At 51.6% G+C, this 16211-nt stretch overlaps 1 protein-coding gene across 5 annotated transcripts in view; it reads right to left on the bottom strand.

Moving 5' to 3' along the window:
* The window catches only part of LOC131212346 (microtubule-associated protein Jupiter), a 33942-nt gene extending 17957 nt beyond the window's left edge, over positions 1-15985 (bottom strand). For all 5 annotated transcript variants that reach the window (XM_058206178.1, XM_058206179.1, XM_058206181.1 and 2 more), the window contains exons 1-2: positions 15893-15985; positions 13950-14147 (exon numbers count right to left, since the gene is read on the bottom strand). In XM_058206178.1, coding sequence (XP_058062161.1) covers positions 13950-14011 — 62 coding nt within the window. In that variant the 5' untranslated portion in view covers positions 14012-14147; positions 15893-15985. The remainder of the gene's footprint in view (positions 1-13949; positions 14148-15892) is intronic.
* Between the last annotated feature and the right edge of the window lie 226 nt (positions 15986-16211).

Below are 16211 nucleotides of genomic sequence, written 5' to 3'. Positions count from 1 at the left end.
AGAGAGATCAAGCAGATCACAATGTTTGATCGTCTACTCGCAGCCGCCGGCCCAGCGGGGTCAGAAGTCCCTATCGCGGTGGTGCCGCGACGCGGAGCCCAAGGCACCCTCTGCCCAACGCCGTCTCAAATCGGGCGTCATCTTGCAAATGGCTTAGATTTAATTTAATGTGACTCTCTCGCAGGGCGGCGCCGGATCGCTGCTCCGGATCGATCGGCGCGCGATCTGTTTCAAGTTTTTCCCCTCCCAAGAGCGTCGCGTCCTTCGCGCGGGATTTGTTCCGAAGGGCTTCGACGAAGGTTGTTAAATTTTAACAACCCGCCCGAGGGGCGCACTTCTGCGGTTTGGTTCCACACTTTTTTCCGTTTGATTTGATTTGCGCCGACCAACGGAGCCCCATCTCCCATGGGATACTTGGGCCCGGCAGGCGACACAAAGTGTGGCGTTGGTTTCCGCCCTTTTCTTTGCCGGCTCCCTCCGATACGAAGAACTGAAGAACTGAGGCAACCAACACTCGACTCTCGGTGGGCAATGAGGTAAAGCTTTTACTGGCTGGCCGCGGCCGATCGTTAGAGCGTTGGAGGTTAGCTTTAATTGATGCTGATTAGTGACAGCTCTAGCCCACAGCTCCGTATGATGGAGTCCGATAGCCCCGGCGAAACTTCAGATCCTATGTGCCCCCCGGTACGCAGCATGTGCTCGCCCCATTACATAATGCCCTGCCGCCGCCCGCCAAGAACCAACCGCAATTACAATCTCTCCGTTTTATTAATATATACCCTCCTGCGTGTGGAGCGATTGTGGGAGACCTTTCTAACGTCGACGAAGGTCTTTCGCAACGGGAAATCCAACCAAAACGAGGACCACCCCGGAGAAGAGCTGTGGCTCTGGCTGGCCGCCCGATGGGATGATTTGTTCACGGATTAAACGGGATCCAAAGTCCAAAATCCGTGGGAGATTAATGTGTGGGTTTCCCTCGCGCGATTTCTTCAGCCCTTGCGCATCAGGGCCCACGTGGGCCAAAAAGGCAGGCCAAAGGGAAGTGACTAATTTTCGACAAGCATCCGTGTCGTTTCGATCGATTTTCGTGTTCGCCACACAGGATGTGAACGGGGAGGATTTGGTGCCGTGGCCGTGGCGATTTGACTTTTACGGTGAATTCGCCTGTGACCAATGATCGACCGGGACCGACCCGCTCTTTCGTGGGGGTCTGATCGGTTGATAATCACGGCTGATTATCGAGAATAGATTATGTTTATCTTCGCATTTCCGCGAATTTACACACCAACCTACGGGAAGAGAGGCGGCCTATTAGCAGGCTACCGTAATTAATTTTATTTGATTGAATCCAGATTTTTGGATTGAATAAAAAAAAAACGAACATCGTCGATTCGAATCGCTTTGTAAGGTTCATATCTTTTACAACAAGCTACAACAAACTGAAATAAATAAATCTACTTTCCTTCTTATTGCAACATAGTTTTGTTCGACTTTTACCCTAATCACTACCCATCTTAAACGGCACACGGTGCCTCCAATCAAGCTCGGTACTAGGTTCCGGCGTTGACTATCACTGCAATTTCGTATCTAAATAGATTCTAACTGCCATCAATAAACGATAAGCCTCCGCGATGTTTGCTCGAACTCCGGCCAAGGCCTGGGCGGCCCCGTCGGGATTGATGCGCCACCTTCACAAGGCTGCCGCCACCCGGAAATTAACGGGCGAAAGGCCAACACAGACACACATACGCGCCCGCGCATGTTGTTTTAGTCATCCACAACACCCCGGAGCATAGCGGTTTGCGGTTGTGGTGAAAGAAATAGAATAGAACTATCCGAACGCGGCGCGCCCGTGTTCGTGTGGTGCGCAGTTCAATGAACTACTGCAGCAGCAGCAGGCCTCGGCACCTCGGCCCCTCGGCCGTTCTCGGCGGGAGTTGGTCTGATGCAATCGGCCTGGTCCGCCGGCTGGCCGCGGTTGGACTGCCGCAACACACCCCGAAAAGGGGCCACAACCAGCCAGCCAGCTAGAGGTCCGCACGCTACAGTCCAGAGCTATTTTCGAGCGACACGCCAACCCGCGATGCAACGGCCGACCCCCAGCCCCCACGGGTCGGTTCCCCACGACGGACGGATGGACGGACGGGCCACCGAAACACCGATCCGATGGAAAGAAGGTGTTGACTGGCACACCGCCATTACGGCCTGGACCTGGTGGATTGAAGAGGTGCGATAAGAAACTGGGTCCCGTTCCAAAACTCAAACCCAACTCCAGTTCGCTCTCATTGGTGAACCCGGATCAACCGAAAACCCGGATCAGCCGCGGCCAATCATCTGCAGTCGGATCATCCCCCCGAAAACAGCGGCGGGCTGCAACAAACTAAGATGTGGCATCACTGTCCGCGGGCCCAGCAGTCGACGGCGGTCAGGGGAAGTCCTGTCCTGTCACACGGGGCCCCACACGTGACACGTTTATTTATAGTCCGTTCGTCGGCCAAACATTAAACACTCGCTCGCGCTCTAGGCGCGCGCGCGCGTGCTCGGTCCGTGTCAGGCAGGGAAGTTGGCCTAATCGGGTTGGCTCGGGTCGGCCGGCGATGCATCGCAAGGCACCCGGCCTGGCCCGGCCATGCGAGACTCGCTGCAGAGCAGACATAGGAGTTGCATGCTGCCATATGGTAATTTTACTTTTGAGCGTTATTTACGGACCGACCGGCGATTGACCGGCGTCGGTGGACCAACACACACAAACAGACGGCCACGGCCATGGACGCCGCCAAGACGGACCCCTCCCATCCGGCAATTCCCTGGGAAGTTTTCGCAGATTACGGCGGAAGCGGTGCAGCAAGTCGTATTATTTTCGTGACAATGAACTTCTACGGGCTCTGGTTTGGCTTGGCTGGAGGTTAGCACTCGAAGCACCAGAAGGTACCATTCACTAGTTACTCGTACTTTGGTCTACGACACGAACGTTCTTCGTTGGATTGGTCTTCATTGAGTAGCCGCTTCGCAATCGATGCATCCAAAGAACCCCTCACCATTATTATAAACCACCAAAAGTGAGCCTCTTTTTATTTATGTTGCCCATTGCCTCAATAACTCATCCCCAATGCTGCGGTGTGATATAAATAATTAAGTGTTATGGTTTCGTGTTTAAAATAAACCACGCACACCCGTTCCCACCGCGACAGTGAGTGGTGTAATTCGAAGAGCTGCCTCGAAATCAAATCAAAGCCTGTAGAGCATAAACTCCACCCAACAACACTACGGCGATCACGTGTCGAACTTTGGCCGCATAACGATCCCATCCCGGGATCATTAAAAACATTCCGATGACATGTTGTTAGCCCCATTTCTCACCGCAAACATTCCACAGACCGTGTTCCCGACGGTTTCCGGGAACGTTCCCTCACTGGTGGTGGTGGTGGTGGTGAGGGTGAGTAAACAAATCACAGCCCGCGTAATCCTTTTGAAAGGTGTTCTCGGAAAAATTCACAATCGTTTTCGATCCTCATCGCCGGAGCCACAACAAAGTGTTGACGGCATCGTAATGTTGGGTGTCTCATCGCATCCCGAGCATCGCGCCACAGAGGGGCCATGCAGGAATCTATTTATGTTACAACTGGTGAGCCGAACTGAGGGCAAGTGGGGTGTGAAAAGTGGACCCCAACAACATGGGAACGTAAGGGGACTTCGACAAACGAAGCATCAGAGCGCACCGGAGGAGAGTTGGTCTGGAATGGATCACTTCCGAGAGAAGTGGGTCCGGTGGCCCTGGAAATCCTGGGAACAGACCGGGACGCGGCCTGGACTAAGCTCCCAAAATACCCCCAAAAACATATGGGCAAAAGTTTCTGACACAGGAAGGTCAGCATTGGGCACGGCTCGGAAATCGTATTACCACACGAGTCATGCCCGCGTATAGTTCCGCACGAGGCCATGCGATCCGCCCAGCAAGAACCTCACACGTTTCGTCACACTTTGGGGTTCGATAGCTCATTTGCGGGCAAAGCACCCAAACTCAGCACTCGGATTGGAGGCGGCGTAGTTTTCCCTCTGCTCATTCCTGTCGGTTTTCTCGCACCAGAACCAAACGTAAGCGGATTAATGTGGCTTCAGCAGGCAGTACACCCCCCCGCTGAACCGTTGCAGTAAAGAAGCCAGCCCCCGAAACACAAAAGGTAAACAAACTAGCCAAGGTTCGTTGAACGAGCGGGTTTCAGGTTGCAGGTTTGCCTGTGGAGCCGCCGAAACGATGCCTGGATGGATGTGGATTTTATAGCACCAACTACGCGAATTCGAGGGAACTCTGGATTTTTGCAGAGTTTCGCGAAGGCCACTCAAAGCTTCAAAGCCCAGGCTGGCTACTGTTGATAGAGTGTCCTAATTGAACTCCAATCGCTGCAGGCGCTCCAGATATCAACAACATGAGAGCTCCATTTATTAGGCAGCGGAGCCAGCAACGGACACGACGTTTGTCAACCGACATTTGATACTGGCTAATCCGACGAATGAATTTCAATGTTATCCTTCGACTGGCGTCCATTTATCTTGTCCACTGGTGCGACACAAACGCGGTCCGCTCGCTGGGTCTGTCTGGTCGGTCGGTCTCTCCTGACAGTAACAACACCGCTGCTGATATGCCCGCCCGAGACACGACGATAGCAGAGGCTTTCTTGTTCTCCGGAATAACGCCAGCCCGTTTGTCTAGACGTTTCCGATTCGTAGGCCACGGACACTGGCGCTAAGGTGATACCGATGGAAACTGGGAGATTAATTTCTAGCCCCGTAAATGAGTCCGACCAATAAGGGCACTGCACTGCTCGCTAGGCCCTGGGACGTAGCTGAAGAACGGTAAAAGCAGCAGAATTAAACATGACGTTGGACACGGAGAAGGCGGCTTCAAAAGCCGCCACCAACCTGCCATCGACGGGCACCCGACCTGGTTGGGGACCTGGACAGTAACCGCAGACACGAGTAAAACCACAGAAACCGCGGGCGCGCGCGCGCGCGCCACACAAATCAGGGAGAGGACCAATGCTAATTCCGGACACACAATTGCAGTGTGCGATAATGTGACCACAAGTGGTGATCTCGTTCCCCGTGGAAGCATCGTTCCGCTATCAGATGATTAGTCATCACACTACTGTTGGTAGGAATTACTGATGATCGGTTAACCGACTTTTATGGGGCGCTCTAGTCCAGCGAATGCAGATATTGGAAGTGCCCCAGCCCTTGCTTCGGCCAAAGGGGAACTCTCGATCGCTCTCTCTCTCTGCTGCAGCTCTATCTCTCCCTATCGGGAGCTATAACGCTACTTGATTCCCGGCATCGTCACGGGTTGTGGACGACGATTTAGTAACGTTAGACTGGGCTGCCAATTGATGGAACCCTAGATCGGGAAGGCTAGGAGACCAACCAAAGTGGCATATAATTTATGGTGCCATAAGACTACACTCCGGAGGCGATGAGCACAGAGCGCGGACCCGTCTTCGGGGACCATCGGACTCCAAAGCGCTAACAAAACGACCAAGACCCGGCCGAAGATCAATGCCTACAGATAGCGTGCCGTGGAGGCCGCGGTGCGCGAGATAAAACTTTACGATACGAAAACTGCTGCAGTCCGTTCGTCGGCGACGAAGTATGTAAATTTTCCGATTTAATTAATTGCATTCGCGAGCGTCGTACGCCAAGGCGTGCGCCGCTACTACGTGATGCTGGCGAAAAGCGCCCTCAGAGGACAATTAATTAACGGTGCGCGCGCAGATACGGAGCAGCGAGATCGGGACGTTGACTGGGCAGTTTTGTCCGCTGTTGTTCGCATGCCGGCAAATAAATGCCGTCACTTGGCAGGACGACGATTGCAGCTTTTGCTACCGGGCGCAACGGTTTCCAAGGGTGATGGAAAACGATGACCTTCGACTTTTGCCGGGGCCGAATTCCTTCTTCGAATAGCGTGCCGCAGAAGGTGATCAATAAATAAATTAATAAATGATTAACATTTTATTGCAGCTTCATTTCGATGCACACACATGCGCAGGAGTTTTCACAGGGCGCCAATTGGACTTTCCACACCTCATCGGGAACGTTTTTTATGTCCGTGAAGAAAAAATTTACGTGAAGATCAGGTTTGGGTGATAAACCAATGAATGTGCCACCGCCGCCGTGCGCATCCTAACGGCACTATGTCTTGGCAGAGCTGGATATTCTGGAGGCTTTATCGCTACGGGCTGAGGCTAGGACCAGAGCCATTCATCACCTGCACCGAATTCCACACCGAAGCGTGAACCGTCGGGCCCCATTGGCTATCGACTATCGTTTCCGGTTAATTAAGACATCTCCCCAGGGCGGAATCGGCGAAAGTGTCCTAATCGACGTCGATGAATTGGTCAACCCCATTATAAATCCGAGCGGCCGAGAAGACAGAAATGAAAAACCAACCAGACGATGTTAACGACTTTCGTGTGAAAAATGCTTGCACCTCACACAATCAGCGCATCGGGAAAAAGGGGACGATTTTCATAATTTTCCAATCAAAGCGACTCACACAGGGTCCCCCCCAATCTTCGTTCGATCGGCCGATAAGTTTCGGGCCCTAAGAAGGATCCCAACGTAATTAATCAAACTCGCCTTTCGTTACGAAAGTCACGTCCACGGCGATCGCAGTTGATCGATCCCGCCCCGGTGTGCCCGGGTGACGTGTGGATCCGCCCTTTACACGAGCGCTCCCAAGCGAATCCCAAGGCAACCTACAAAGGCCCCCGGAACGGACACATTGAGACAGTTTAGTTTCATTTTGTACAGGCCCCGCCCGGCCGTGCAACCTGAAAGCAATCCAAATAATAATTTCTTACTGTCCAACTCTCAGACTTTCTCTGCGGGCGCGATCAGATCAGGGGCTGCGCACGCCGCCGGTGTGTTTTAAGGTGGAAAGTTTCAATGTAGTTTTGATCATGTCGGGCCCTCCTCGTCGTTAGCCCTCGTGGTTGCAGCAGCGTCGTGCCAATACTGCACACGCCGCCGCCCTCGAGAGTGCATTACCTGGCAGCGCGCTTGCAACTTATGATTAATGTTAGCACAAACTGCGTGCTCTAATCTCTCGCTCTCTCTCTGCCTCTGCCTCGCCACAGTCCACCGTGCAGCACTGCGGGCGAAAGCACTTTGGCCGATAATCGACAGCCAACTTCATTACCGGTGAGTGCGCGCGTCTGGTTTTTCTACTACTCCTATGGGCGCGATATTCGAATTACTTTCTGCTGCCCACCGCGACAAGGCGATGAACATGTTCGCGCCGATCCCTGTGAAGGACGGGGTAGGCAGCAGCGCGGTAAAAACCCGGCAGCAAAATGGCAGCCCAGTGGTGGTGTGTCGGGCGGAAAGGTGTGAAGAGTCGCCCACCTTCTTCGCGCGCTACCATTTTTCAAGCGTTTAGGAAAACTGTCAAAAATTCAATTTCCCTCATTCCGCTGCTGCTGGCCGGGTGTAGTAGTAGCATTGTCATCATTCATCAGCCCACGCCGAATGAGGAGCTGAATGTACCAATGTCGCTTTGTAGCCGAGAACGGGTGAAAGTCGCAGTCGTCAGTGGGTTATGCGCGTATGATTGATCGACCCAAAGACCCGCCGGTGGCCGCCATTCTTCCCTGGATGAAGATGAAAAATACAAGATCGTGCGACGTGGGGCATGTGCGTTGGTTGGCTGAGGTTATGGAAATTCGCTGTCAGTCGGCCGCCCGTCTGTCCGGCTGTCAGACGGGGCCGGCGAGAGATCACTTGACTAATTAGGGGCAACTGCGTGCCCGGCGAGCAATGCTTTTATGTTTCGCAGCGGATCTGCTTCCACTTAGCTTACATCGCAGCACGCAACGGTACCGACCACCGCGCGCCTTCGGAATCGATCAATGGTGAGTTTTGTTGAGGGTCCAACCACCAACCACCAGCTAACCACTCCCCTGGAGCTCCTTTCAGAAGTTCGAGAAGTAGATCGTGTTGGGATAATTTAATTAAATTAGCCATCAACAGTGATTCGCGCACACGCCACGGCCAGCCATGTCACAACTGTCTGTGCGAGGGTCACGACTTATGCGGGAGCATTTCACTCTAAATTCGGACGAGGTCCGAACCACGATCCTTTGAAGTATTCGCTCGAGTTGACGGCGGCATTCTGGTCGGGGCGATCTTGTAACGGAACTTTTCGTTTTTTGGGAGGGCCAGGGCGTCATCTAGATCGTGATCTTCAAATTACTAGTCAAATTACTAGTTTGGAGGTCTTTCGAGGGAGAATAAAATTGTCTGGTTTATTCTCTTGGAGTCACCACAACCTTATCGCATGCTATATCGGGGATCACGTCTAGACGTCTATGAAACTAGATGCGCTCGGTGAAAACTACTTCAAACATCCCAGAAGATCGATTGGTTCTGAAGTTGAATATTGATAATCTTTAAGTCTTCTCTCGATTTCAGCGATTTTTCTTGGTAAAAAATTGGTCTTTTCCGTCTAAGTTGGAAGTAAAAAGGAACCAAAATCCATCCTCAAACATGAGATGGTTCAGAAACAAGATAATTTTGGACCTCACAAACAACTGTCAAATTGATGTCTGCACGTCATAGTTTGGATAATTTGGAAAATGTTCATATTTATCAATCAGGTATGGTTCATAGATTTCCAAGCAACCGGACATGAAACTTAGACATTGGACGGTAGTCAATCCGACCCTCCACAGGAAAAATCATTAGGGGTATTGTAATACGGTCAATGGTATTGTTTGTACTGTTGTTTTGGACCATTCTACAAAGGAACTAATTCTTGCTAAGCTAGATGCCAAGCTATCTAGTCAGATCTTGCCCCATAAAATGTAGATCAGCCCTAGGCAACACCCATCGAGAGCAGCGGCAGTCGTAACCCATTAGAGCCGGAAGCCGCCGTCACAAGTTCTAGAGAACCATGCATAACGTTTCTCTAAACTCCACATCCAATTTACCGTTTCCTCGCCACCAACTGTCACACGGAGAAACTTCTTCCACCAAACCCTTCCAAACATTAAAGAGCACCACCAAGAAAAGCGAACGGACGACGAAGGACTTCCGTCTGCGTCTGGTGGCGGTGTGGCACACACGTGTTTTCTAACCGCTCCACTACTGTCGCGCTACCTGAAGCCTCCCCGGGGCCATTTCCCAGACCTTCACTGATCTGGCAGCTCCCAAGAGAAGGCCCAACCACACAAGGTTACAGCAGGAACAAAATAGAAACAAACTAACGCCATCTCATCACAATAAACGGGCCGGGGGCACCCCTTTGGGGTAGGCTATCTCTTCCGCTGCGGCGCGACGATCACATTTTTCATCGAGGTGAGGAAATAGCAGTTACCAGACAGTTAAAACCCACATCAAGCTCGGTCGCTCGGCTCTCCGTGGTCCTCGCCGGTGGATACGATAAAAGCGCGATCAAGAAAGCGGTGAACCTCTTCTTGGTTCCCCGTTTTCGGGGCCGGAGCGATCGAGAAGATGTTGGTGGAAGTTTTGACAGCTACGAGAGTAATTTGTCCGGTGGCTGCGGGCTGTGGACTGTGGCGTGTCCCGGAAGGAAGTGACCGATCGTTGAGATCATTTTCGTGTAGCGACCACTTACCTGGAAAGAGAAAGAAAGAGGAGTCAGCTTGGTGTGGATTTGCATGCCCACCCGAGAGGGCCGCTTTCTGGTGCAATAATTTTGGACTATTTTGACAGTTTCGAATCGAAAAACAAAAACCGAAATGAGAAATGGTTTGGGTCACACTTTCACTTCGCTGGCGGAATCGTTGGCGACCCCCCGAAATTAATCTTCCGAAAAACCAAAGAGGCAGAGAAGAAACGTTACAAGCTCCAGAGTTTGCCCAACGCGGTTTGTCGAACTCACGGTGGTCCCTAATATCGGTCTTAAGAGCCAACACGCGAGATACGATCTCGCGAAATGAGAGGCCACCGTGACATATGGGCATTCTGCGCATAGGCATTCTCTCTCTCTCTCGTGATGATTAAATCGAAACACGTGCACGGAACACGCGATAAGCGATCAGCGTTTGCTGGCGGCCCCGGGGACCCCCGGAGATCGCCGAGAGCAACCATAATTAATTGTAAAACCCCAGCAGCGCGAGGCACGTTTTTAATTATTCATCGTACAACACAACGCCATCAGCGCCGAAAAACCCGTTTCGTGGAAGGGCGCGGCCCCAAAAATGCTGCGGTTATGCTCGCGCGCGCATTAAGCTGTATGACAGTTACAATCATAACCCCATTTGCATGGAGCCCGGCGCGACCTGATCAGCTGACTGGCGGTTAATGTGAGACAGAGGCCCGCGCAATGTTGTTGTTGTTCCTATTTTTGTTTCTCCGCTCCCCAAAATATCTACTCATTGTGTTTCGTCTGCCACCGAAACTGGCGGACAGCATAAAAAAGGAGCGCGTGTGCACCGACAGAGACAAAATAAAGTTTTTTTTGCTCGCGCCGCCATTTCTAACGGGGTTCGTCGCTTTGTTTGATGAAAGCTCTCCCGCCCCGGTGGTGACCACCGGGCTAATGGACGGCGTGGACATAGCAACCCCACACGCGGATCACACCGGGGTTGTCGGTTTCTGATCGGCTCCGGTTACGTCCGACGCCGTCGTCATCGGAGACCTACGCGATGTGGTCAACGACACCGTCGGCAGTCGCGGTTCCACGTGGCCACGGGAGGCGAGGCGGACCAAACGGAAATCTTCCACTTCCGGTGATCAACCTGCCCCCATAGTAGAGCTCACTTTTGTAATTATCCGTAATTGACGAAATACGAAATGTATGTTCCCAATTCTTCATGCGTCGTTAGGAAACGGAGAGAGAGAGAGAGAGAGCATTGGCCGAGCTTTTCCTAGTTCTGTCACACGGTCACTCAAGCTCTCGAATTGCACTTGAATTAAAAGAAATGTTAGTCACATTGGTTAGAAAGTACTTTGGACGAAAAATTAAACCCGAAACTCCCAAAAAGCTAAAACATTAACTTTAGTGCCACTTAAGCATGAATTCAAGTATCATCGACTCAATTCTATTCGTATAGACATAGTTTCAAACATTTAACCCAGCTACTTACTGGACTCACGCAACATAACTAAATGCGGTCTTAATTCACACAATAAATAAAAAGTGCATTTTATCGTCTTTCTTACTGCCCTTTCTGCCTTCACCACTTTATGTTAATCGTCGTCCCATTAGCGTTTTGTTACACATTGGTATCGAATTACGCACACCTCGACCACTTTCCACGCAAAAAACGTTATGCTACGCCAGGCATAGTGCCCGCCCCACCAAAGACGGATGAATGAATGGCGTAGAACATAGAACGGCCATAAACTGTGCAATAATAATCGCATCGCAATTTTCACGTAATAAGATTTGCACAACTTTAAAGGACGACTGAATGCCCCTCGGCCCGTAGGAAACTAATTAATGTGTGCCGGTGTCTGGTCTTCCAATTTAATTGATAAACAGCCGACCGGAACTCGGGAGCGCTAGCTGCATAGTCAACATAATTTGATGCACGACGGTCCCACGATGCTGGCCACTTGCTAAGCTTTCCGTTTTAATAGAAATTTTATCAAATATTGACTCTGCCCCGTTCAGCTCGATTACTTTTTGCTTCGTTCTGTGTAAAATGTGCACCGAAAACATGGAAAAAGAGTTACCTTCGGTGGGTGAATATGTTAGTCTCGCCCATCGGGGGGGTGGCCATCGGTAAACTGCATCGCTCGAGAGCAAACAGAGCGTGACCTTAGCCGGGCCCAAGAAGTTAAACAGCGAAAGTGCGCACGTTTATACACGCACCGCGCACCGCTTGTCTAATAACTGATCTTACGGCCAGCAGCACGGTTTATGCGCAAAAATGCGCATATCTTCCTTTGTAGTTGCACCACTTTCTCCACTTGCACGAGGATTATCCTGTAGCCCCATCATCATCATCATCATCATCGCCGTGATGCTCACCACCGGATGGTCAGATGTTGTTGTACGCTGTGTGCCGGTTACCTCCTTTGCCTTTGCTCAGCTGATCCACCTGCCCAAAATACGGGTCCGGCGGAGAAAAGCAGCCGGGGCTGGGCTGGGGCAGACCCACTGACCGTGATGAGCAGCATACCGTGAGCATCGGGCGCTGGCAAACATATAACACCGTCAGCCCCCGGAAGCCGATCGATCAAAAATCGGATAGCAAAGCAAACGGAAGCAACCGGCCGGGCCGAGCCGGGCCGGACCGTGTGCGCGTACAAAAAATACAGTTTTATGTTTATTTCACCACCAGCGCCGTCCGTCGACGATTCGTGCCATCTCGATTAGTTTCGCGTGCACAGCAATGGGGTTTTAGTTAGTTGTTCCACAAACCGAAATCCAGGCACCGGCCAGCCTGCCCAAAAGCCCATTTCACCCGCACGGAAAAGTCGGAGAAAGTGGCCACTGATTGGAAAATTAATAATTTACACTTTACGATGTGTCTCTGGTTGGAGCGTTTAAGATTCGAAATCGGAATTAGGTACTTCCATTAAACCCTGCAGACGTAATCAGCTCTAATCGGGCCGGGCTCTGGCTGCGTGGCACGATGTGCGTGTAATTACAGGTCGAGTCCAGGACTCAAGAGGAAAGCCCCAGTACCCGGAGCCAGAGGGCCCAAGTTCGGGGCCCACTAAAAGGATGATGTTAAGTGGCGCACTCGAATTTCGTGTCTCGACTGGACTCGTTGACCATGACACCGATTTTCCAACCCGCAGCAGTCCGCAGGAAAAAGCCACTGGCGATGTGACCACCCTTCATCGTGCCCACCCAGAACCCACACCGATCTAGATCGGCGTTAATCCATGCTTGGCAAGCCGTACCGGGGCTGGACTAGCCAAATGAAATAAAATAAAATAAAAACACCGAGAAAATGGCTGTCGGCCGTCTGCTAACCCTGGGGGCTCGAGGAGGTACCACCGCCGGAAAGGGGGCACATAAAAAGGAAACGCTCGAATGGGCCAAATCGACCAAACTGAAGCCTACCACCCAACTCCGCCCAAAAGCCCATCACGCAGCCCCCGGGGACGCTGACGCACCCCACAAACTGGCCAGCCCGGGTTGTGCCCTTAACCCAGCCGAATCCTTTACCTCCGCGCGCGTTTGGCCTACATTCCTTCTTCATTGTGGCTGCCTGGCTCGCTGGCCTCCACCGCAATAATCTCGGACGTTCTATCGGGGAGTCCTTGCGTCGATGGTTCCAGATAAATAAAATCAACATTATTCTTCGGCTTCGGTCCAACATGGCCAGGCGGCGGCAGCAGGATGCAGGGACCGTGGCTCTCTCTCTCTCTCTCTGGCGGGCGCGTAGTAGAGATCGATTTCTTGGAAAGTCGCCCGAAGGTGGTGACCCTGCATTACAAATTAATTTATTCGACAATGTGGGGCGCCGCGGGCAGCCCCCAACCGGAGCGCATTTCAATTCCGGAATAGCTTCCCAAAATATTACGAAGTCAATCATTGTCCAGCCAGGTAGCCAGTCGGTCTCTTGCCAAGCGGGCCAGGATCTACCTGCGGTGGTGGCTATAGCGCCACTTTATCAACATAAAAATCAAATTGACCTCAAGGTCAGTCAGCTGACCGCTTCTCGCAGGCGCCAGTGACGTACACCAAGTCGAACGGAGCCTCAATCCCTATTGCGCCACTTTTCGGCACCGAAGCTCGAAGCAATGTGACGGCTCCCCCTTAAGGGTTACGCCAAATTATGGCATCAATAAGTTGCCCGCGGACATTGTGCGATTTCCGAATGGACTAGTAAACGGCCCCCAGTGTTTACTATACATGACCACAGCAGATGCAGAAAAAATAAACATAAAACATTGTGTGGCCCATTGAGACGTGGGAATCGCTGGGTAACTTTTGGGCACTTTTTGCACATTGCCAACCCAACCCTACTTACCGTTTCTTCGTGTTTCCAACATTGTACAGCTCGACGTGCTTGAATGCTGCGTATGTGGCCATTTTGTTTTTGTCAGTTCTGCAGTTTGCCTGTGCGCGGCTGTGTTTTTTTGTCACAAGAATCACTTCACTTCTGAACGGAAACCAAAAACAAAAACCTCTTGCCAAGGGAACAACAACAGCACTACAAACACGACAACTGCGCGCGCGACAACACGGACATTGGGGAGAAGCGGACATAAAAAGCATGGATTAAAAAAGCGAAGTCAAACACCTATTTTTGATAAATTTTGTATGAGGGCCACACAAAAAACGAAACGCTAGATAACACACTTTGTATTGGATATGGATTAGGCACATGTGTTTATGTTTGTGGGAGTTAAGGTGGCGAGTTAAGGATCCCACGGACCCACTTCCTCTACCACAATCCAATCTGTTGCATTGCAAAAAAAATCGATTCTCTATTGCTTCCTGGTGACGGCGAAGTTACGTCCACTGGTATTAGTACCGGCACCGTCCGAGCAGCAGAGCCGCAGCGTCTCACCATAAAAAGGATTGCCCCAATGGCTCCCAATGGGCTTCGGTCTCTTTCGATCGGCAAAACACCAGAACGAGATGGAGCACCGTCTACTGGACCGCACACGCAGAGTTGTCGCATCACGGTACGGGTTAGGGTGGTATTAGTGTCTTCTCCTGGCATGTCCCGAGGAATGCCGCAGTGACTCATCGCTGCTCGCGGATGCTGGGAAAAGGACCAACCAGCCAGCCAGACCATCGGAATGTAGACTCCTCGCCCAGAGAGAGAGAGAAAGAGATCAATGAAATGGCACACAAGTGTCGCCCCCTACCGGGAGAGCCAATAACCTGATGATGCGCCGAGCAGGACTTCAGAATGGGGGGATGGATCCACCGGTCCGAAAACTTTGTGTTGTAAGCCGAAAACGAGAAAGCCAGATGCCACCTCTCGCACTCGGGAACACTGCTGGGGCGAATTCTGGAGCAGCTGGGAAAGAGCGTTCTCGCCGTAACAGCCGCTGCTGACCAAGTTTTGCGCGAGGACTTTTCGAGCGTTAGCCTCAAACAAGGCAAACCGTGTTGGCAGAGGTTAGGGATGCTGCGTGCGAGAGAGGGCACCGAGGCCACAGGCATTAGCAACGTGTGTGGAATGTACAGCATCATCACCACCATCATCATCATCATCATCATGGTTATCTGTGCCAGCAAGTCCGTTTGGGGACTCGTTCGTGGAAAATCGATACGATTTCATGGTCACAAAAGTTCTAGACTTCGCTGTGCAAAATTGCAAAACCTGAGAATTGTCTAAACCGCAAGCAAGTTTGGATGATAAAAAAGTATCATTTTGATGTCGTTCCGTTCCGAACATTCAAGGAATGAAAATAGAAACCCTTGAATCTCATCATTACACTCTGAGGGTATTTTATCTCCTGAGCCCAATCGAATTATTTTGTATCTCCTCATCATCATCAGTGCCGCGCATATCAAATGTGCCCAGTAGTCTTCTCCGCGTAATTTATTTAGCCATGCTTTCCACGTCATTAACTACCATTCTCCATTTGCCATTGACGTCCCTAGCTATTGTCCACTGGCACACAGCAGTTCATTGCTCCCCACAACAAATCGCCTGTCGCGTCAATCCGTTGTTAGACGGCGACCACTCAAAAAGAACATCACTTATGTGTGGTGTGTGGCACTTTGTTCCGTTTTATGTTTTCAGGCCAATCCGTCGACCCGACCACGTCACACTCGCGAGAACAGCGACCATTCTTAATCCTGTCTGCCGTAAGCCCTAAGTCCTTGTTATGCACTTTCCGGTGCCGGCGTCCAACTTCTAGAATCCTATACCAAACACACTGTCGCGCGAGTCCAACAGTCCCAAAGTCCAACGTGGAAAATTGCACGAAAAACCCACGTACGCACACATACGAACACGGACACAGATTGCAACGAAATGTGCAGCGAAATGGAAATCGGCAATGAAGCAGAGCGAGAGCGGGACACTAACCACGAGTACGGGAGCTGCGCACGGTACGAAACTGGAGTCGGAACTAAGACACTATTTACGATGCCAGCGGCATTTTATACGGCGTCCAACGGACTGGCGGGGCCACGCTAGACCAGGCGGATGCCCGCCCGCCCGAGAGCGAGAGAGAGCGATCGTGAGTCCCGAGTCCCCCGAATGGGTTGGATTTCCCCCCAACAGAGCTCCAGGTCTGCGGCGACGGATCCAACAACTGCCGTGATT

This window comes from Anopheles bellator, chromosome 2 (assembly GCF_943735745.2).
Source record: "Anopheles bellator chromosome 2, idAnoBellAS_SP24_06.2, whole genome shotgun sequence".
NCBI lineage: Eukaryota > Metazoa > Arthropoda > Insecta > Diptera > Culicidae > Anopheles > Anopheles bellator.
Note: the sequence above shows the minus strand (reverse complement) of the source record. Positions and strands in the feature narration are given on the sequence as shown.